At 33.8% G+C, this 24,746-nt stretch overlaps 2 protein-coding genes across 2 annotated transcripts in view; one reads left to right on the top strand and one right to left on the bottom strand.

Moving 5' to 3' along the window:
* Nucleotides 1-24,054, bottom strand: part of LOC110384560 (uncharacterized) — a 434,794-nt gene extending 410,740 nt beyond the window's left edge. Inside the window, exon 1 of the mRNA XM_064034679.1 lies at nt 24,045-24,054. The gene's annotated coding sequence lies outside the window, so the exon portion shown is untranslated. The remainder of the gene's footprint in view (nt 1-24,044) is intronic.
* LOC110369645 (gustatory receptor for sugar taste 64f) lies at nt 9,662-17,872 on the top strand. Its single transcript, XM_064034680.1, has 10 exons — nt 9,662-9,800; nt 10,617-10,735; nt 11,207-11,383; nt 11,779-11,933; nt 13,707-13,829; nt 14,136-14,293; nt 14,630-14,683; nt 14,929-15,091; nt 15,412-15,501; nt 17,801-17,872. The coding sequence occupies exons 1-10, from the start codon at nt 9,718-9,720 to the stop codon at nt 17,870-17,872; spliced, it is 1,194 nt and encodes a 397-aa protein (XP_063890750.1). The 5' UTR covers nt 9,662-9,717.
* Nucleotides 24,055-24,746: the final 692 nt, after the last annotated feature.

Here is a 24,746-nt window from a genome sequence, read left to right on the forward strand (position 1 = left end):
CAAAGTGGAAAACATTCTGTAATTTATTTTATTATAATATTCCGTAAATTAACAATTAATTGTCCGTACATCAGAGAGCACGTAAATGTCCTGTGCCTGATCTCTCCCCAGTCTTGTTAGATTCCCGTCCCATCGGGGTATGAAACTGAAGAAATAGAGTATGCAGGCAATGTGCTAGGTCGGCAGTATCTTGCATAAATCCAGCTGAAAAGTATAGATTTTTCATACTTACTACCACTATTTAACCATGCAGACAAAGCCAAAGCCTAGTATCATGTAATATTTGTCAACAATATGTAAGTAAACTCTACTAAAGTAAATGTTATGGACCATGAAATTGTTGTCACCAAGTGTAATTGCTGGTATACTATGTCATAGAGTAACGAACACTATGCTTGGGTGACTAACTTGAGGTGCAACTTGATTTTAATCAACCAAGTACAGGTACAGTCAGTGTATGTATGTTTTGAAAATGCATGTTTTGAATTATATTTTTCTCTGATTTCTTTCAGTTAGATTAGGCATCCTTTCTTTGTAGAGAAGTAAAATTTAACAATCATGGTTTTATTAAATCGTTAATAATTACTTATAACTAAATTCAAAAGTTATAACATTTTATTTAACACCTACCAAAGTCGGTTTCAATATTTAATCATATGATGATGTGAAGCTTTTTCAAGCACCTTTATAATTTTATGTTTTGTATGTCATACAAAAAGAAATCACTGTTCGTTAAAACTTTGCTTATAAAATATTTTATATGTATTAAGGTGTTTGAAGTAAGCGTATGCCATATAAAACTTCAGCTTTAGTTGTCGACTGTACAAGCCGCAGGTGAGAGCAATTTCACATTCTGAGACGTGAGATATTCTATGAAACTAGCAGAAATTACACATAGTGCTGTCTACTTGCCTAATGAGTTTTAAAACGACAATTAATTTATTGAGAACATCGATTAATTATTTTGTTTATAAAGACTTAAAAGTCATCGAGAATTAGTTAGGAATCACTACTACAATAATTAAGGGTGAATTGCACCATTTAACTATAACGATAACCACACCATAACCAGCCGCATACTTGCCGCCTATTTGGTCAGCGATTTGGCAACTGAAAATAGTTTCTTGGTCGTCATAGTTAAAAGGTGCAACTCAACGTAAGTATCGCAATTATTATTTCTATAACCATTTATCAGTGGCGACGGCCAGTATTACTGAAATCATCATACCTCTTTGTCGCCTTACAAATGAAAAAAAAGCAGAACGCAGTAGAAATTACGTAAATAATGTCATTACATACAAAGCAAGAATAACTAGATTATTTATGAACATGTTTTATTACCTCTCATTTCTAATTTACAGCATACATTAAAGCTCATATATTTTATGCGACATTCCTCTTTATAGCAATTGCTTAATAAAATACAATTTTTCATAGACTTCTTGTGAGTTTATAGTCAACAGTAAATGTCGCAAATAAGTTTGCAGTTACAATGTTACGCTGAGAAGCAGACGTTCTCAATCGTTGTTCGATAAATATGTAAATTTTTATTGTATTTAAGTTATAATTGAACTGTACAGAATAACTTTCTTAGAATAAACCCTCATCATCTGGTTCCAAACGGTGACCAAACGACAGCTGATTAAAACAACTGGTGCAAGAGCCTATAAGTTTCTGTCCACCATCCAACTATCCTGAAAAAGTACACAGCTTATAAAACTGACTAAAAAGACAGTAGTAAAATATGAGTAAACACACATATAACATAATGGAAAAGTATCCGGGTAGGCGTCAATTTTCTTATTAAGAAAACAAAACTACAAGAAATAGCTACTGTTAAATAAATCACAACACTATGAAAAGGTTGAGCGCTGCTAGAGGTCACGTAAAAATGCAGTTAAAACGCTCCCATTGTTATCTACTAACTAATTCGTCTTCACGCTACTTTCAGTTTAAAGGGTGTGTAGAGATAGAGGCTATTAAACATTGTTGATAGCCTGCAGAGCACTCAGTCTTAGTGGTCAAGATGTATTAAAGTTTTCTGAGAAATGTGGAAGGAGGAATAGGTTTTATGAAATGTGTATTCATTTTCTGGAATTTATGTGTGTATTTTAGTGCTTTGGCTGTAGGTAATATAACGAACCTACATGTTATCTGAGTCTAAACATAGTTTGTTATTTCTGGAAATGCTAGTTTTGCTTGAAAAACCTTTCGGTGTTCGATAGCTCACTTATTGAGGAAAGCTTACATTACTACTCCCAACGCAGTTTAAATCACTGCGGAAGCTAGTAAATTATCTAATTATCTTGCGTTATATCCTTGAAAGTTACGAACTTATTTATATAGGCACAGGAAAGGACATCTTCGCAGCAACAGTGTAATATAATTATAATAAACCTAAAAAAACATCTAAAACAAAACCAAGCAATTTGTTGATACGATCAAAACCAATATCAACTGTTGATAGAATCATCATTATTGAACTTGAATATAATCATTATTTACAGGCTTATCAGTAAGCCTAATATTAAAAGGCAATCAATCAGAATCGAGACAACGATCAAAGTTGACTTTCAGGTTAAAAATAATCGAATTTGACATTTTGTAAATAAGTTCATCACCTTTGTATGGACATATATTAGAATTATTTTTAAGTTTTATTCATGTTTCTTTTAACCTAAAAACTAAATGGCCCAACAAGGCGTAAAGTATGTGCTATAGGATTGTTCGACAGATTTATCGCGGCCCTAATACATCAAAGACCTTGTAGGAACATGATGGGTTTTAAGTGATGTGAGTAAGAGTCTGACAATTCCTCACGCTGTTAACCCAGAGCCGGAAGAGTCATTCGATGATTTCCCGTCAAAAAATTGCGTGAAGTATGAATGTATTTATAATGTATGTTACTAGATTATTGCTAGTGACCCGAGAAAACTATGTCATGGAGATAAAATTAACCTACCTCCTTGCCAAATTTGATCCTATCTTGCTAAGCTATTTTAGCAAAAAAGTGTTGAAATCAAAAGGATGTTGTTGCAGTAAGAAATAAAAATCTAGTAGGCATTATGAAAATGACAGAATTTTATCGTTCGTATTACCTTTTTATCACAAATGGGTAAGTATTTAAATAATAATTAAACTCTAGCTAAATGCAATATAACCCAGGCATCCACAGAAGCAATTAACAAAGTCAGAAAATACTCGTCAAAAAGCTATGCGTATGAAATTCCCCTTTCGAGTCTCGTCTCAAATGACTACGGAAATGATGCGACCGCAATCTTCATCACACTAATATAATAAAATTGTAATTCTGACGAGGTAGCTATATTTAATTTTTTTGCTGTTTTATGTACGGGAAATGAAGATTTTTGATGAATTTGTACAGGAGTGGTGTTATGTGAGTAAGTTTTGATCCCACCCAAAACAATAATGTGAAAGACTGCCAAGTTCGATAATATGGGAATGCTTCGCCTATAAAAGAAGTGAGATCTGAATAAGTACCAAGTTCTATAGTTACATATACCTCAGTTCAAAATAGTTACTTTTTAATGATGCTACTTGGCAAGTTTTCACACACCTTGTTATAAACCTACTAAACGCAATGAATCAAGTATTTAATTTTCTATTAAAACTTGCCAAGTAACATCATTAAAAAGTAACTATTTTGAACTGAGGTATATGTAACTATAGAACTTGGTACTTATTCAGATCTCACTTCTTTTATAGGCGAAGCATTCCCATATTATCGAACTTGGCAGTCTTTCACATTATTGTTTTGGGTGGGATTTCATTTATTTTTGTAAGGTTTTTTTCTTATGATTAAGTTAGTTAAGGAAATGTCTCATTTATACTATCTTTCAGATTTATGCTTCTTACAAAGAAATGAACTAGATTAACTAAATGGACTAGATTTACCAACTGACTGACATGACATGTTATCATATATTATGTTCGTGGATCAAAGTTACACATTCGTTATTTTCGAAACTGACGCACACTTGGTCGTTTTCAGGTCAGATTTTTACTTTACTTTGACTAAATACAAACCTTTGTAACGAATATCAGATCGGTACGACCATTCGAAGATATATTATATAAATATAGATACATTTATTTCGTTTTAGTTCCTTAGGGGTATAAATTTACACCGGGTATAAAACACCTTCATTATTTTGAAACCGACTCACACTTGGCCATTTTCAGATTTTTCCCTTTACCTTGACATAAAGACCTACCTCCATGCCAAATTTCAAGTCAATACGACCATTGGAAGTGGTCTAGGTTTTTGATGAGTGAGTCAGTCAGTCAGTCAGTCAGTCAGTGAGTGTATAGTAAAAATAGCGATTTTCTGACGTCAATATCTCAAGACCTACAATAGGTATATTAATGAAATTTTGTATTTTAGATAAGTGAGGGGGTCTCAACAGATACTAGAAATTTGGTATGCGTAAATAAAATAGATTTTGAGTTATAGGGGGGTCGAATTTGGCCCGAAATGGTTCGTGTAATATAACCCACGGCCTGTGTGTCGCTTTTTTGCTCGAACTTGGCGGACACACTGCCGTGTGTGTGTAAGTGGTAGGTATTTTTGAGAAATGATTTTATCCGTATTAGAGTTAGAAGTCAGTCATTTGATACAGATTTTTCAAATTTAATGGATATAAGATTTAATGGAAAACTTCATCTGATTTAATGTTTGTTTATCTGTAGGTACCCTAAATGCTCCGAAACTACTGAACCGATTTGAAAAAAACACTTTCACTGTTAGAAAACGATACTCTTATCGAGAAACATAAACTATATTTTACCCCGGTACGTGCAGTGGTTCCCCAGAGACTCGGGTGAAACCGCGGGAAATCAGCTAGTAGGGAATAAACCTCCACATATTTCTTTTAGAATACTCGTCATACATAAGAAGTAACATAACAATTTACATGATAGTCATATATTACATAAGGAAATCGCATGAACATCACAAGATTTGATATATCGATATGTTTGCCGTCAACACAAGAATATAAATTATGATTGACTTGATGCGCACATGTTTTGCTCTTTTCCTTACATATGTACCTAAATGTTGCTTTGGAGTTTTTTCCACCATTGCCTCTTCCCAGCCGAAATATGGAGGAAGTGGTGAAGGGCGCGCGTTTTTGGGAGCTGTCTTTAGTAAACTTGACTTTCAAAAAGTACTGATTTTCAGCCTGATTCGGATAAATTACTTTTTTGTCTGTCTATTCTTGGAAGATAATATGGGTAAACCAATACGTAGGTACGTAGGTACTACTTTCCTATATAGGTACCTACCTAATGTTGATGATGGTGTGTGCCAATTAAGCTCATGTCGACATACAGGGCATGCGTTAAATTTACATTTAAGTACTAAACGAAATAACTGTCATAACTACTTTAGTCACCCACCAGGAATAAACTAAAAATTCATATCTACAGCCAACATCAAAATGCACGCCGATTACATCAATGTGAACTGAAGTCTAAAGTTCGGACTTAATTTGCATTTCAATATCAAACAGCACAGTTTATGCAAATTTTAGACCCCAGACCCGAATGGACCCCAAATAGACCTCGAATATTGCTACGGACTCGCAAGTCACGTAATGACACTTCTAGTTTGTAAAGCAACGGACCCCGTAATTTATATGTTTTGTTTAAAATTTACATTTGTTTAAAACTTTAAAATATCTATATATTTCAGTAGTTTGAAGTGGTATAGCTGGGTGTAGTTTATGAGTTAAAAGTGATATCAGCTTTAGCGTAGGTACGTGTTAATAAATGTGGCTTCACCAAGCAAAATAATACTAGGTTTTCATCATCTTCCTAGCCTTTTCCCAACTACGTTGAGGTCGACTTCCACGTAAACCGGATACCTATCTGACCTCCTCAACTCAGTTCCCCCGGCAACCCGATACCCCTTGGAAAGAGTGGTAGTCAGATTTTTTTTTTCTGACTACCCGAAATGATTGCCAAATATGTCCAAATGACGATTTAGAAAAACCAAGGAGATTTCAAAATGAATGTATGAAAAATATTATATAGGTCGCCATGTTTTTTTTCCGAAATTCATCTCACAAACAAAACACGTAATATCATCAATATGAATATTAGCTAAAATATAAACAGAATTTGATACGATCGGAAAACACTTTTCCTGTCTATAGACTTTATCCTTTATTAAAGCCTACACCCTATCCTTGTACCACAGGCTAAAAATATATCCGTACAAAAAATTGATACTCTGTATTCTTTTCTGTCAAATATACGAGTGACGTTTTTACTCTGTGGTATTAATGTAGGGTTCAAAAAATAAAGAATTTTTTCGTATTGTTTTTATTTTGTCGCGAAAGCGATGTTCAGTTTGCACAAGATCATTTATATTTTCGCTGAATAAGGGCTTTTTTGGGCATTGTAGAAAGACCTATACTATACATACGTAGTACGTACATACGCTTACTTAAGTTCGTGTTTATGTTTATATTTTACTACTCCCTTAGTCCTGTTGGAAGTCAGTACTTGGTTCCTCGATAAAAAGTGTAGCCTATAGACTCCCTAGAATATTTATAGTATTTAGTTAGTGCAGTTTCGTTCTGGTAAAATATGTAGGTATTTTGGCTATTTATTAACCAATAATCTAGACACACGGCAGTGTCCGCCAAGTTCGAGCAAAAAAAGCGACACACCGGCCGTGGGTTATATTACACGAACCATTTCGGGCCAAATTTGACCCCCCTGTAACTCAAAATCTATTTTATTTACGCATATCAAATTTCTAGTATCTGTTGAGACCCCCTCACTTATCTAAAATACAAAATTTCATTAATATACCTATTGTAGGTCTTGAGATATTGCCGTCAGAAAATCGCTATTTTTACTATACACTCACTGACTGACTGACTCACTCATCAAAAACCTAGACCACTTCCAATGGTCGTATTGACTTGAAATTTGGCATGGAGGTAGGTCCTTATGTCAAGGTAAAGGGAAAAATCTGAAAATGGCCAAGTGTGAGTCGGTTTCAAAATAATGAAGGTGTTTTATACCCGGTGTAAATGTATACCCCTAAGGAACTAAAACGAACTAAATTTATCTATATTTATATAATATATCTTCGAATGGTCGTACCGATCTGAAATTCGTTACAAAGGATTGTATTTAGTCAAAGTAAAGTAAAAATCTGAAAATGGCCAAGTGTGAATCACTTTCGAAAATAACAAATGTGTAACTTTGATCCACGAACATAATATATGATAACATGTCATGTCAGTCAGTTGGTAAATCTAGTCCATTTAGTTAATCTAGTTCATTTCTTTGTAAGAAACATAGTGCATATAAAAAAATCTGAAAGATAGTATAAATGAGACATTTCTTTAACTAACTTCATCATAAGAAAAAAATAAAATAAACAACCTTACAAAAATAAATGAAATCCCACCCAAAACAAAAATGTGAAAGACTGCCAAGTTCGATAATATGGGAATGCTTCGCCTATAAAAGAAGTGAGATCTGAATAAGTACCAAGTTCCATACACATACCTCAGTTAAAAATAGTTACTTTTTAATGATGTTACTTGGCAAGTTTTAATAGAAAATTAAATACTTGATTCATTGCGTTTAGTAGGTTTATAACAAGGAGTGTGAAAACTTGCCAAGTGACATCATTAGAAAGTAACTATTTTTAACTGAGGTATGTGTATAACTTGGTACTTATTCAGATCTCACTTCTTTTATAGGCGAAGCATTCCCATATTATCGAACTTGGCAGTCTTTCACATTTTTGTTTTGGGTGGGATTAAAATAAATACTTGACATCGTAATCAGCAGTTCATTAAAATTAAAATAAACGCATGCAGTCAATTGCAGCCAAATTCATTAAATTAACACATTTATTAAGTTACAATCATAAACGAAATCGAACAAAATTAAACGCAACCCACAATACTGAAAAACGTTGATCGAACAAATTCACCGAAATACAAATTAACACAACACATACCAATCATTTTATAAACGAGTGCAGAGTTCGTCGGCAATTAACGAGTTCTCGATTAATAATCGATAATTGCTCGTACCGATAATACTATTCGATTACACGCATCCCGCATTCGATTGCTGTTGATCGGTGTTTTTACGAATATTTAACGTGACGCTCTTTGTTTCCCGTTGACGATTTTCATGACCCAACGCGCAGTGTTCAACAAATATTGAATTTTAAAACTAGTTCTTTGGCGTTGTTTTACTCGGATTTCTTTAATTATACTTACTTTAGCCTAAAGGACAGTAAACGAGGAAGTTACGCTGTTTGACTGTCAAAACGACTCAATCGATCGTGATGAGATTTTATGTGAACAGAGCTAATTATTTTACTAGGGTGCAGATGGAATATGATTTACATGCTAGTAGACATTATAGTGATTAGTGTCGTGGTGGCCCAGTGGGTAAAGAACAACCTCTCACGTATGAGGGCGCGGGTTCGATTCCAGGTCAGGCAAGTACCAATGCAACTTTTCGAAGTTTGTATACTACTACTTTCTTAGTATATCTTACACACCATTGACTGTGTTTCGGATGGCATGTTAAACTGTAGGTCCTGGCTGTAGGCCGGCCAACATAGTTGGGAAAAAGGCTCGGAGGATGAGACATTATAATGATGAAGTTTTCCTCTTTTCTAGACGACTTGTTTAATAAGCTTTGCCGTTCCTTTGTTCCTCAATATTTTGCTTTCGAGTTTACCTACATTTACTATGTGACTTAGGCTTTATAACTAACTAAAACATTCAACATATTATCCTAAAAGTGACGGCATAATAAAATATTCATGGTCTGATGATACACATTAATCATTTAGTAAAGTGACATGAAAACAAGAAGGTTTTCAAATTGATGGGTTAAGTCAAACAGTTCGTTATTGTTCGTGAAACATAGTTACAGTTAAAATAATATGAAAGCTACCGGCTTTGGGGGGCACCGTTATGGTACGGAAATTTTTGAGTTTTTTGTTAAAATAAAGAATTGTATTTTTTCAAATTTTCTTTAGGATATTCGTTATTTTTGTAGTAAAGTTACCTATAAAAGAAACATTTGATTCAAAAATCCTTTTTTTCATTGTAAATTACTGAAACCTAAGATCATTTGTAAATTACATAAGTTCAACTTTTTTACACGCAATTTTACATACTCCTTCAGACAAAAAAAAACAAAATTGTTAATTAAATCTCAAAATGGAGAGAAATAAAGTGTTTTCCTGCCAATAAAAGCGGCCAATTAGATTTACAAATCGTTCATTTGTTTACAGAAATTTCGAAGGAATTAGAAAGTATCAATTTCAGAGTATTGCAAGAAACTCAATTGGACGAGTAAGCATGAGATAGATCGTTAAATATTTATGCCTGAAGGACTTTTTTCATACATTTTTGCTTTCTTATTTTCCAGTGAAGCTAAAAAACGAAGTACTAAGCCGTGGATTGTGGATGATAGTAAGTTTTTCTTGACGATATTTATATAATATTAGAACTTTAGAATAAGATTATTAGTAGTAGTATTTTGATGTGTCTTAGAAACTCAATTTCACACGTTTAATGGTTCACTCTTCAGGATATAAATTAATATATAACAATTATTTTTAATTTGTAATTTCTAGATAAATTGGTTGGTAAGAAAAGAAATGATGTCAAAGATCAATTCACGGCTTTCCAAACGGCAATGAAGATTCTGCTGGTATGGGGACAAACTATAGGCCTCAATCCCGTGACTGGTATACTGCAAAAAGATCCTTCGAAAATGAGGTAAAATCATGCTAAAATCTGTGAGTTTTTAATCATAGAAACTACTTGCTTAGTTTTCAAGCTGCTGTAAGTATTACAACGTTTGGTGTAAAGATCATTTCAAAGCAAAATTCATAAAGTACCCGTAACAGTAAACTCACTTTAGGCTAATTCATGACGAAAATCTTGAACTTTATTTCAAGATTTTCTGGGAAAATTCAAATGCAATCCCAAACATTTTCACCACAAAACACAATATTTTTATGTAAATTTATGTACCTATGGTAAGATAAAAGAACATTTACACTAATGTGTGTGATTTTGAAGATGAAAGAAAAAAGAAAATTGTCTCAAAAGAAAACCAAAGCAGTATTTACTTAAATAAGTAAACGTTCATTGTATTGACATTTCCTTGTAAACAATTACCTAATGCTTGTGCTTAAATGTTTTTTTTTTCTTTATTTATTGGTTGAGTTTTCACTGTTGAATCGCTTGAAAGATGTTTACAGTTTCTTGTTTGGGAAAGAATCAAAAAAAGAAAGAATCTCACGATTTATTTGTAGGATTGTAGGCATCTCTTAGCTAAACGTTCTTTTTTGCTTGATCCTAAAAAATAAAAGCACTATCTAGCATTAACCTAAAATAGAGGATATTTCATAGACCGTAAAGGTTAGGAAGATTTCAAAGTTTTTCACTAAGCATCGTTGTAAGATCTAAACGTAAAGCAGATTTAAATATTTCACATCAAATAGGTGTATCTACATAAATATTTTGTACCCAAATGAGAAAAACAACCCTTTTAATGTTTTCAGTTATTACCGTTTTATGTTTTCTCAGATTCACAGTGTACACGTGGAAATTCCTCTTCTCGTTAACAATGGCGATCGCTCAAACAATTGGAACAACATTGTGCATCTATAAATTGTTCAGGGAACCTACCTCTATCAGTGCTTTGGGTAAGTAAATAATAAAAAAGTATGTTTATGTAGGAGCTACAAAAAGCTGTAACTTAATTTAAGTATTAATTGGGGCACTGTATAAAAATAAAATTTTGTTCAATACATAGACATAGTTAAAATGCTATTGTCTAATGATTATGACTGATCAATATTTTTACACGACTGCGTGAGACCAAGTAAATGTATCGAGATAAAAAGTAGCCTATAGCCTTTGTCGATAAGGAAATGAGCAATTTAATCCAGTAGTTCTTGAGGTTAGCGCGTTCAAGCAAACACACCATTCATTTTACTACAGTTATACCTCAATTTCTAAGTTAAGTCTCTTAAAAAGGGCAAGAATCTAGATAATTCAGCAAAGTTTTCACAAAATCCCACTAACGAATATTTTACATTCTTGTGGCTATCCAACGCTCTTTAAAGTACAAAATCTTTATTAATTAAATGTTTCATAAAACCGTTTTCTTTCAGGTTTTGTAACATTCTTTACATCGACGTGTTTTACCACATTTTTGTTCATACTGATCGCTTCAAAATGGCCGGCGTTGATGCAAGATATTGTCAGATCCAAACTTGATGAATATATTGATAGGAAAATTATTACAAAGTGCAGGATAACTTGCTGTATTTTTATTGGTATGGCTTTGAGTAAGTATATTGTTTTTAAGTAAAAATACTCTTTTGATACTGTAAAATTATGACATCACGTCATAACTGATATCACATTTTTTTACTTGTAAGAAATTGTAGATGTGTTTCGTACAAGATTTTTTGATTATGATTGTTGATTTTTTGTTTTTACAAATTCTGTTTTCGACCCCGCCGACTTCGGGTCGGCCGATAGTCGGATCGCGTTTATAAATTAGTATGGAGATGAACTGTAAGATCCGGCCAGTATCAGACCGAATACACAAAAATTGTTTGATTCCTCTCAAAATTTACTGTCAGCCAACCATAGGAAAGACAGTTAAGCATGACAAACTATAGGCCGTCAAACTAGTGTGCAATGTTCAAGGACTCTTAAATTCCTGTAATATTTTCAGTGGAACACTTCTTGTCAATATTATCAAGAGTGGCTAGAGTGATTGAATGTTCACAAAACGAAACAGACCACGGAGAGGTATTTGTGAAGGTTACATCTCCTTGGCTATACGATTTAAATGTACCATACGTTGTGGCCGTCGCTGTCATGGTCCAGGTAAGTTCTTTTAAGAATGAAGAGCTAATGAGAATTAAATCCCACCCAAAACATAAATGTGAAAGACTGCCAAGTTCGATAATATGGGAACGCTTCGCCTATAAAAGAAGTGAGATCTGAATAAGTACCAAGTTCCATACACATACCTCAGTTAAAAATAGTTACTTTTTAATGATGCTACTTGGCAAGTTTTCACACACCTTGTTATAAACCTACTAAATGCAATGAATCAAGTATTTAATTTTCTATTAAAACTTGCCAAGTAACATCATTAAAAAGTAACTATTTTTAACTGAGGTATGTGTATGGAACTTGGTACTTATTCAGATCTCACTTCTTTTATAGGCGAAGCGTTCCCATATTATCGAACTTGGCAGTCTTTCACATTTATGTTTTGGGTGGGATTTCATTTATTTTTGTAAGGTTGTTTATTTTTTTTTTTGACGTGACAACGTCTTATAAATCGATGGAGCCGGCTGCACGCACGAAAAAACATGACTCATGCGGCGTTACCTCGCTCTGAGGCGTTCCGTTTAAGGCTTGAAGTGCAAGCGGCAGCTACTCACGTTGTCACGTTCAACTATCGTCAGTAAAACGACTTTACAGACAATGGTTTTTTTCATATGACTAAGTTAGTTAAGGAAATGACTCATTTATTCTATCTTTCAGATTTTTTAATATGCACGTTTCTTACAAAGAAATGAACTAGATTTACCAACTGACTGACATGACATGTTATCATATATTATGTTTGTGGATCAAAGTTACACATTCGTTATTTTCGAAAGTGACTCACACTTGGCCGTTTTCAGATTTTTACTTTACTTTGACTAAATACAAACCTTTGTAACGAATTTCAGATCGGTACGACCATTCGAAGATACATTATATAAATATAGATAAATTTAGTTCGTTTTAGTTCCTTAGGGGTATAAAACACCTTCATTATTTTAAAACCGACTCACACTTGACCATTTTCAGATTTTTCCCTTTACCTTGACATAAAGACCTACCTCCATGCCAAATTTCAAGTCAATACGACCATTGGAAGTGGTTTATGTTTTTGATGAGTGAGTCAGTCAGTCAGTCAGTCAGTCAGTCAGTCAGTCAGTGAGTGTATAGTAAAAATAGCGATTTTCTGACGTCAATATCTCAAGACCTACAATAGGTATATTAATGAAATTTTGTATTTTAGATAAGTGAGGGGGTCTCAACAGATACTTGAAATTTGATATGCGTGAACAAAATAGATTTTGAGTTATAGGGTGTTCGAATTTGGCCCGAAATGGTTCGTGTAATATAACCCACGGCCGGTGTGTCGCTTTTTTTGCTCGAACTTGGCGGACACACTGCCGTGTGTCTAGATAAATCTCTTTTCCATAAAAAAAACTTTATATAAGTGTTAAACCTAAATTATTTCAATGAAACTTCTTCTTAATATAAATGTCTTTGCTTGTTACGTTTCTATGCTAAAGCGACTGAACCCATTATGCATTTGTTATGGATAAAACTACCCTGGAGATTGAGATAGGCAATTCCTTATAGGTAGCTTCTTTCTTTTTTACACACTATCTGCATCTCTTCTTATTCTAACTCTCCCATAACGGGCCTGCTGGAAGAAATTTCTCTTGAAATAAGCTGTGCCTATGTACTATGTGTTCTATCTTTCTTCTTTTCTGTATTCTGTGTGTGTATGTGTACATGAACTATTAAATAAATAAAGTACGCAAGAAGTTAGCTAGTTTCAAATTAATCTTATTTTATTCTTCCCAGTACGTGAATTTAATAACGACGGCAAACTGGAACTACTCGTACATATTCATCGTATGTGTCAGTATGTATCTGTCTTCGATTTTGAATCAAATTAATAAGAAGATCGCTTTGGAAGCTCAGAAGGTAATCTTTACTATTTTGTATTTTTTTTCATTTCTCAGTATCTTTCACAATACCAATTAGTTTTTCCTTTTTCTGAAGGTCTAGTTTAAAAAAAATATATCAGTTTATCCATTTGTTTTTCCTCAAAAGTTAACAGATAAAACCACAAATTAACCGGTCAGAAACCGGCCGCACCACGTTGAAAATTTTTGTTACATGAAAATGTACTTGTCCATAGTCCGGTACTCTAATTTTTGGTTTACCTCAGAAACGGCCTCATATTAATGACAAAGTTCAAAAAAAGGAGCTAACACAATATTTTCCCAGACTCACGTGCCAGCAAAAACCTGGATCAATCTAAGGGAGGATTACACACGCGCGACACACTTAGTCAAACGATTCGATGACGTCATCAGCGGGATTGTACTCGTGACGTACGCAAATGATCTGTTCTTCATTTGTCAGCAGCTTTATAATGTTCTCTCGTAAGTATGCTTGATGAAGTGTGCAATAAGCTTTATACATCATCATCATCTATTGAGCCTTTTCCCAACTATGTTGTGGTCGGCTTTATACACTTGATTGCAATTATATTGGGTTAGCAACCTTAAGACAGGTCATTGTCCAGCAGTGGACGTCTTTTTTACTTTTATGGAAATTGAAAGAAGAATTTTCATTTAAATCGCTACCATAATATAACTTGACCATGAAGTTTATTTCAAGGTGTAGGTTTACCTAATTTCTGAAATCGCAAATTCGCCAATACGGCCGCTTATTATAATATGTATTATTGATTGATTTAGTTAATATAGTTCTTGTAGGAACATGTCGAAAGCGGCTCAACTCGTCAATAAATTGTGTCCTGATCAAGACGGGTGAGTGATGAGAACATCAACCATTTTTTTTCGTAAAGCTCCTATTAAAAACTATTATTCTGCCCTTCGTAGGTGAAACTAAAAAATATTTTAGAGACTCTTAAAAGCGCGACAGATTATTCAGAAAAACGTGCTGAAAATCCGCTAGTGTGACAACCTTAACCGCTTCCTTCATTTGTCTTATATTTCTATAAACTATTGACCTTGGATTATTCACGGAAATTCATATAAGTTTTTTTTTTCAGGACTTTTCGAGCTTATTCCTATCCTGCTTACCTGATATACTCGGTCCTTTACCTCTTAGTAAGATTTCTGACAGTATCCATAGTGGCATCGGGAGTGAATACAGCCTCCTTGCTACCGGCTCCCATTCTCTATGGTATACCGACTACGGCTTATACTAAAGAGGTTAGTTGTCAACCTTTTCTTCATAGTTCGACAGAATTTGTAAAGATATAATTTTTTATCCTTTTTAGTAATAAACAATAAGTCATTGAATTTTAAATTTTGATTGCCGTAGTTATTTCTTTGTGATGTTTTCAGTGCTTGAGAAACTTAAATCGAATGTAATTCTATTCAATAAACAACTTTTTAGTGCAAAAAGCTGCTTTTTCAGATCAGCAAAATTCGAACCATTTTTTTTTATACCAAATCTACCTGAATCATGTGGGTACTAGGTAATTATACTAACATGATTCTATATCGTTTAAAATTCCCTTTTGCCGCAGGTGGAGAGGTTCCAGAACCAAGTGAACGGTGACGTCGTTGCACTCAGTGGTCTGCACTTTTTTTACATCACTAGAGATCTCGTTCTTACTGTAAGTATTTTTATATCTCTTCTAATGTTGCTTATATAAACAAAAAAATATAAACACGATATTAAAAGTATATTTTAATTAAATTAATCATATTTTTTAACTGACTCATATTAAAATCCACCATTAAAATAAATACGCGCCAAAACAAAAGACTACACGAAAGTCAAACTTGAACGTTCCTTATTCAAATTCAGGCGCTTGTTATAAGTAATGGCCAGTTTTATCATCCCTGCGTTCGTGGTAATAAAACGCTGAATAAGAATAATTTCAAATTAAGAACTCGTAATTCGAAATTTAATTACTTTCGCCAAAATAATATAATTAAATGTTCCCAGGATAATTATAATATAAGCAGGAAATTAACATGACAAAATATTTTTAGTAAATGAGCGAATGTTTTTACAGGTTTTCCTTTACGTATTTTAATTAATTTTAATTCTTAGTTTCCCACTTTTTTATTTTTGATCAATTATTATTATTTTTCTTTGCTGTATTTAATGAAATTATTACATGCGTTGTTTAAACAGTAGTTAAAATTGACTGACGCCTAACGTTCACTGACATTTATAAATACATCGTCTTACATCGCGCCTGTCTATGTCGTCTAAAAACTCAAAAACGTCTGAACGGATTTTATTTTCTTGTTTTCACCCATAAAGTGATTTTAGAGGAAGGCTTAAGCGAGTCGATAGTTGATAGATAAGTATTTAAGTATATTTCCGGCATGTTAGTTATCTCCAAAAAATAACTAACAAAGTGAACTAAAGGATAGGGGAAACCAATCAATCCAACTGGATAACGTTGTACAAGCTTCAATAGGTTCGTTCATTTAGTTCACTCCGATACAATGGCTGCTGATACAAAAGAACTTCGTTCAGAGTGAATGGTTTTATGTCTAGCTTTTACAGTGTAGATTGTTAGGCTAGACTGGGTTAAGTCGGCCATACACGCTACGGTCTACCGGAAAGGTCCACCTGTGCAGGTATGCCTGCGCAGGTAGACCGGAATGTGTGTGGGAATAGACCTGTGCAGTTTTTTGAACCTGCGCAGGCAACCGGCGCAAGATCGAAAATCGATTCTTTCGAGTGACACCGTACGGTGTACCTGTGCGTGTGTGCGTGTACTCCGGTCGCCTGCGCAGGTCGCGTCAGTTGTTTTCTAGTGTTTCTTTCAAATCTTCTGGTTCAAATTTCAATTCACTTAATAACTTAACATGACTATATGTTTTTCTTTTCAATAACCAATGCTTACACCACTTTTTTCGCTTCTTTTTCGTATTATTCATCTTCAAAATTAAAGCAAGACCTAGCAATGCCAGCGTGTCATCGTCCACATTCGATGCCATCGCAAAAAGAACTGAAGACCGCTCCGATACACCGGAACGTCCCCATACACGCTACCAATGTTCGGTTGACCTGCGCGGGCATACCTGCATAGATTACCTCTCCGGTAGACCGTAGAGTGTATGGCCGGCATTAGGTTTTTTGCACGCAATCGTACGGCTATTGTTTGGGACAAAATATTGGAAAATTATTGTATAAAAGATCCGTACTATGCCTGGACAAATATCATCTGCCTAGCCTTTTCCCAACTATGTTGGGGTCGGCTTCCAGTCTAACCGGATGCAGCTGAGTACCAGGGTTTTACAAGGAGCGACTGCCTATCTGACCTCCTCAACCCAGTTACCTGGGCAACCCAATACCCCTTGGTAAGACTGGTTGTCAGACTTTCTGGCTTCTGACTACCCGTAACGACTACCAAAGATGTTTAAATGGCAGCCGGGACCTACAGTTTATCGTGCCATCCGAAACACGGAAGAACTCATTATGACAAGATGGTCACCCATCCACGGACCGACCGCGCCAAGCGTTGCTTAACCTTATGATCGATCGATCCGCGCGGCTTTGACTTAGCCACGAGCTAGCCTGGACAAATAAATAAATGGAAAAAAAAAGCTAATAACAATTGCCATTATTTTCAAAAATGTGAACGGAATTTAATCATTCCGATTGGTATACCAATATTCATTTTGTGGCTAATAGAGAAGAGTATTTATTATAGCAGACTTTACTACTATACTATTCAAATATAAGGACGTTAACACATTACACAGCATTATGCAGTCTCAGCGTGTTTTCAACTAAACTCGTAGGTACATACATATGTACATTCATACAAGTATGTAGGACTAGTGTAGCGGCAGTACCACTGCGGGCATAATGTATAACGCCCTTATGGAATCCGATCAAACACTTTTTAATTGTTTTATTTTTATGCAGTTTGTATCTCTTTGTTGCAGGTTGCAGGCACTATACTAACATACGAACTCGTACTTTTCCAATTTAGCAGCGACGAATTGAACAAGAACTAGAAATAGACACAAATGACAGATAATGTGTTAATTAATGAACTTTCAATAAATTCACTTTTTCAATAATTATTATTATTCTAAGTTTAAAAACCCCCACGTTCAGAAATGCCAATTAAAAGTTGAATAACTGCTTCGTTTGAAAATAGATTTAAAAATGGAACGGTTCAAAGAAACTCGATAACTTGTGTAATGTAAAATTATTTTCATAAGTAATAAAAACTAATAAAAATAAAATTGGTTTTGAAATTGGAAATACGTTCAATTGTTGTAATGTTGTTACAAATTGTTATTAGTTTTCTATTTATAATTGGTGAGCAAACACGTTGTATTATAAAAATAATATCTATGTAATAATACTTATAATATTAAGCAATTGAACTAAGTGCAATGTCTAATTCAAAGTTACGATATGAAACAATAAATTAAAAGACATTTCAGAAAATGTGTCAATAACTATTATATCTTTGATTAGCTTTTGCAAGACGATTGTCCTAGAATCGTGGTAAATATTCCTCGCAGCCGGATAAAAACTAGCCTCCAGCCTAACTAGATAAATGAGGTTTTTAACATTGCTTTTTTTTCAAATTGGTCTAACACTTCCTGAGATTAGCACGTTCAAACAAAAGTCTTTTTTTTTATCCGGTTCAGCGGAATAGTTGTTTTGAGGCGCAGATAGAACTACAGGGTGCAGTAATTTCGAGATATTTTAGGTATATTCACAGCAACAGCATCACCGGCGCTAAGAATATCAGACTTGCTGAAAGGCATCAAAATAGAGAACGAAGCCTGTATGAACGTGTGTGAGGACTTACCGGACAATGACCTGGAGCCCGTCTGCATGATGTTCAGTAGATACAAGAAGGGCTTCCAGTTTTACGTTAATATGTGTCACGCGAGGCGCGCCATTTGTAAGGAGAATTTGTGTAAGTCACTTGGTTGGGGCTTTTATTTTGTTGTTTTTTCTAAGAATTTTTGTTGCTAGGGAGTACTTACTTCATAATTTGATACAAACTGATGTTCACATCCAAGCTAAAGACTTTGCAAACAAATAACTTATTATGTAATCATCATCAGTCATCCAGTGTTAAACGTAGGCCTCCCCCAAGGAACGCCTACCATCCCCTTGCACGAGCAGCTAGCATCCATCCACTGCCCTTTCTCTCTTATAATGTTATGGCCTTACTAAATCATTTTTGTAGTATTTGACTTGCCAGTTATATAAAAACTAAATTTATTATTGAAGGCACTGTTTATTTATTATAAATATTCTCTTTTAGCTCTAGCTTACCTATCCCTTTAAAACTGTATCTCAAGAACTCCATATACCTCTAATATAAACATTTTTCTTCACACACACAATACACACAAGAAAAAAAATATAAATCTCATTCAAGTGGGTGCCAACGTAAGCACCTGAACAGCCAAGTGGTCCTCATTGTGGAACACTTAAAAATTCATTGTGTTACCAAACTCAGTTCAAAAGCTTACCCTCGGAAAGTCAGCAAAACTTTAAGTACTTGAAATCGAAAGGTGAATTTGAAAAGAAAGTTGCCCTTAGGAGCGTTGATTCGGCGGAATTTTAAGTACCTTTCTGTACTTAAGTAGGTAAATGGAAGGGAATGTGTTATTTCTATAAATGTTTCTTTTGGTGTTTGAGTGTGGGGTTTGAACTTCGAGTCGTGAATGTTTTGAACTTTTTATCGACTGTTGATTGAGTATGTTCAACCATATGTGTGGTATGGTATTTTTGTGAGGGCTTTTTTCTCTCATGAAAATTATGATTAGCTGTTTGACAATTTACTGATGTACACTTACCAAATGATGATAACTGCGAGCTGTCAGTTGAGCTGTGAGTGGAGTTAGCGAATAAGCTTTCAGATGGTAATAATGATAAGATGATGTACACTTGCACCGTAAACTTCATAGAACATCAAAAAACTACCATCCTTATACAAAATTATCGCTGCAACCGACCATTATTAACTAATAAAAATTATTTACCTATCTATTTATAACATTTAACAAAAAATACAATAGTCAAGTTCATTGACCTACGAAACTACAGCACAAAATAGTTTACCAAACCTAATTTTAAACAAGATTTCTAACAAACATATGACAAGGCCGTAAACCAATCCCGGTTTTACATTCGCCGGGCTATCTAGCAATTACCATGACAATACATTAAGTAATATTGTTAGCTCGGTTCATGTACGACAGTACGGTGTTAATGGATAACGGAGATTATAGTGCGTAGCTTGTGAAGGGTTGAGCACACTGTCAACTTGGTTGCTTTGGTAGCGTGAACTTGGTTTAAGTTTTAGTTTACTGATTTTATGATATAAACAAAATCTAAAGATTATACTAAAGATTGAGAAAACTTTCGTTCCCAATTTGATATATAAAAAGTCATTTTTAATGTTTCGAAGCTTGTGAACAGGAAAAGTTAATACGGAGCTTTCTCACCATCGCTTTTCCACTCAGTTATTATACGCGCGACATATTCCGAGCGACAAAAAATCTTTCGCGCGGTTTCACATGCCGATGTTTGAAAAATCCGCATGTGTGAAGAGCGCCAGGGAACATTTTTTCTTAGCATACCAACAACTTACCTAAAAATGGGTGCAACTGAAAGAAAACTGAATATCTTCGCATACATAAACTTGACACTTAAACTAGTGTTTAAACGGTGAAATCATCCCAAAAGCAACGATCAACATGTGATTCCATTGTGTAATCCCATGCCAGCTTTACTATACTCACTCGTGTGTCCCAGCCTTATTCAATCTAAGTTGTTTGTTCGAGCAATAGTAAATATTAAGATAGATTAGTACTGAGGTTTATTAAATTCAGTAAAATTTTACTATGTACATAAATTTGTTTTAATAAACTTCGTTTTATTAAAGTATTGAATGGTATTTTTTAATAATTTTAAGATTAGAGACTTTTTAAATGATTTGCAATATTTTTTCTTTGTTATTAAAAGTTGCGTGCAGCTGTTTGGTAATAAAATTGGATTTAGAATTTTAGTATTATAACGAGTTTTTCCGAATAGTTATTGGTATTGCAGAGGTTATTTAAAAAAATATTACATTTGGTACTGTCGCCACGAGAGGCCGTCAGTTGGTAGGTCACACATACAAGAGATTAAGCTAAATGGCTGGAAACATTTAAAAAGTTTTCCAAACCGAGGAAATTAATTTAAAAATATATATTTTTATAATAATCTATTTTTCCTTTTCAGTGTTACACGTAGTACATCCTAGCAGATGTTTAATGAGCAACCAGTACTTCCTACCAATAGTTTGAAAGGAGTAAGAAACAAAAAACATCACGACCTCTAAATTACTTTAAAAAAGAAAGGAAATAAAGAATTAGTACAATTGGGTTATACAGTTTTCTTCACGAAAATGCCTTACAAAGAATTTTCTACCCTTCTCTCTTAATTGTGTAGTTAATGAGATCTCTGAGAAATGTACGAGAGGAATACAGCGAATCTGAATTTATTTTGAAGTTTTTACTTCTAAGTACAAGTATATCTAAATATTTGATGTACTCCTATGTCCTATATTTACGGTACCTTGACTACAAAACGAAGTTTCCTTTTGCGTTCATTGACATCATTGCATAAGTAAAAAATAAAAAAATACACGAATTTTTACACAAAATAATGTACATATTTTACGTTATTCTTTAGGCTTTATTCAAATTGTTCATTTTCACCATATTCTAGACATTTTTAGCCGAAAATATGTTGAATAAAACGCCTGATCTCCAATATCCTGAAATCACTTGCTTTCAATTTACCCAAAGATTTGCAGATTGAGTGTTTCGTAAACAGGCACAGAACAAAAATATTCATCTATGGTAATTCGTTTCTTTTGACGTTTTTTTGTATTCTCTATGTATATCTTTCGATATCTTTGGTGACAAAAGATATGCTCCGTAGAATATCTGGAATCCGAAGTATAGATAGCAATTTTATGGAAATTTTAGTACATAAAGGTTTTTTGACTGTACCTATATAGAAGTTTATGTATTGATGCCGATATTATTTTGGTAAGTAGGTAAGTACTTACTAGAAGATTATTGTTTTACTCAGCTATAAAATATGTGAGTATAACACCTGTGACTTCGGTATAGACATAGCGATCGGTCATAAATAAATATATTTTTATGTTTTCTTGATGTCAATTAGCGCTTTTGTGTAAGAAAAATTTTATAGTTTATGTATGTGTATTCAGACCTTTCGGTCTTTTCATTCGCACCTACCTTTTCCAATGAGTTGCTGAATATCTTCAAAACTACGAGGGTAGCAATTGGTAGCAACTAATGGAGGCTGGTAGCAATTAGGTAGCAACTTTATATGTATTTCGAGGATTGAAGAGTTGTGACAGCGATCCTGACGCAGACCATATCGTCGTATAATCGTGTATATTTTCCTCACGATACGGGTGGACCTGCAAGGAACAGTCTAAATATAATATTTTGCTCCTAGCAATGCTTTGAGTTAAATCCTTGTTATCAGTAGCGAGTTGCATCGAAGCGTGAATTATCAATTATTGCAATGTTCAACAGAGCAAGTCCTTTCGAATGCACGAGTAGATAGAGATGCTACATAGAAAATAGATATTTTCAGAAATGCTATTGAATTTAATACTAAGTTATTCTGTGATTTTCATTTTCATTCCACTGTTTTCCAAGAGGTATAGTCCGTTATTTATCAGTGATATATTTATGTTATATTAATTCGTGATTGCCTAGTAGCCTTTCAATTTTGAGTATGCGGATTTGATTTCAGGGAAGTACCAATATAACTTTTTAAGATATAAATAGCTACTTAATCGGTAAAGGTGAAAAATAAAAAAAAAGTTACAAAAACTAAAATTAGCTAATTATGTATTGTCTTTAGAACTCAAAGAGTGTGCATTCATTATAATCGAAGACCAGGAAATGGTTCAAATTAAGATTCAAAGATTTTTTTACACACATAGTTACAAGTGAAGGTGAAGGTGAAGGTAGTTATAAGCGTGTTAAAAACACCTTGAGGAAACCTGGACTTTACAGTCTGGAATCAACTAATCCACCCTGAGCGAGCAAGCGTGGTGACCATCTTATCACCAAAAGAAAAAAATATTCCTTCTAATAAGACGTGCAACTAAAGCAATCTACCAGCCTTCTATATTAAGGTCTGCCCATATTAATATTTATAAACACATAATCACATTTAGCTAAGGCACGTGTCGCTATGATGTGTAATATTCTTTGTTTGTACACAACATGGGATAAAGGGTACAAAAATATAGGAAGAATTAATGACAGGATTTTTGTATTCACGGAAGCTTATTTGGTGGGAGATTTTATTTGATTACACTGGTTCTGTTAAGGAATGAAATAATATTCTGAATAAAAAATATGTGTCAAACAGCAAATCGCAGAAGACGCTAGGGAGAAAACATTTCAGATATTAGTGGAGCATATGCATGATTTTGCACTTGAAGAACTGGAGTCTTGAGGGAACTACTAACCGAACTTAGATAAGAGTTGTTCTGGTTGTTCATGTGTAATTCTGATACATAATCTATACCTATTACTAACAAGCTTTATTAAAATTCATCCAGTATTTTTAGCGTGAAAAAGTAGCAAGCATACATACATATACATTCTCACAAATCGCATTTACAATTATTAGGATTATATTGTCATTCGCAACTAACATGCCAATGTACTTAACCATCAAACTATCTAGACTACCAGACAATGAACCCGCATAATTATCTACTAATCGTCTGAGGTAACATTTGACCGAAGCGCTCAGCCTACTTGATGCAGCTTAACTTTATTATTTCCATGTCCTGTAATTTGATACATTGATTCATAATCAACATACTACATACCTTGAAAAGTATTAGTTATCCTGCTTGACATAGTAAAATTATCATCACCCTCACAAGGGAAAGGATTGAGCATTCATCACCACGCTTGCTCAATACGGGTTTGTGATTTCAGACGTTATAGTCCAGATTCAGTGCATTCATTTTAAGAAAGAACAGACTTTGAGAAAGTTTTATTGGTACTTGCCTGGCTTGTAATCGGACCCACTCAATCATGAGAGGTTTTTGCTTTACTCACTCAATAAATTGTAAAACCACGACATTGTAAACATTCAAGATTTTGACCACAAACCAGTACAAATCGACTCGCATTCTTTTCATTACCTTTAGCCAACCTGTTCAAATTAAATGTTGAAACAAAATGTTGGACCTTACGATACCAACATTTATTGAAATTGTTGCCAACAGTTAACTTTCGACATAGGATTGTTGCGAAGTGAAAAGGCTCCAACAATTTACACAAATGTATGGATTAACATTTAACATTCTTCATTGTACGTGTAATAAATAAATTATAAATGCTACGTTAATTAATAATATTAGCGAGACAAAAATCACACACATTTGAGGTTAAAGTTGTGGAGAGAAACAGTACCGTTTCTATGGTAAAAGTAATTTTATTCTTAATTCTATTACACCCTTAACATTCTAAGTATGATCTTTAACAATTTTCTTGAAATGAAGTAACATTACATTTAAATAAAACTTCAGTGGTCTAAAAACACCACATCAAACACTTTTTTTTTAATTCTTTCTTATGTATCGACATATTTTTCATAAAAGCACAGCACTATCTTACCCCAAGGGAACACAATTCTAGTATATCGAAGAGAAACATCCATTTCACAAATTGCTACAACATTATTTATAATTTTACGCCCACCACTACTCGGCTTTTAAAATAATATCTAAATGAACGAAGTGAGAAAATAATATTTTTCTTATTCTATTTACTTTGTTTGAATTTTATTTTTTTTACT

The sequence above is a fragment of the Helicoverpa armigera genome, chromosome 5 (assembly GCF_030705265.1).
Source record: "Helicoverpa armigera isolate CAAS_96S chromosome 5, ASM3070526v1, whole genome shotgun sequence".
In the NCBI taxonomy this organism is placed as follows: Eukaryota; Metazoa; Arthropoda; class Insecta; order Lepidoptera; family Noctuidae; genus Helicoverpa; species Helicoverpa armigera.

What these genes read in the sequence shown, in the direction of transcription:
- LOC110369645 (XM_064034680.1), top strand. Translation starts at nt 9,718, where the DNA reads ATGAAGATTCTGCTGGTATGGGGACAAACTATAGGCCTCAATCCCGTG. An exon ending in CCGTCGCTGTCATGGTCCAG is followed by an intron (nt 11,934 to 13,706) that starts GTAAGTTCTTTT and finishes TATTCTTCCCAG; the next exon opens with TACGTGAATTTAATAACGAC. An exon ending in TTGTGTCCTGATCAAGACGG is followed by an intron (nt 14,684 to 14,928) that starts GTGAGTGATGAG and finishes TTTTTTTTTCAG; the next exon opens with GACTTTTCGAGCTTATTCCT.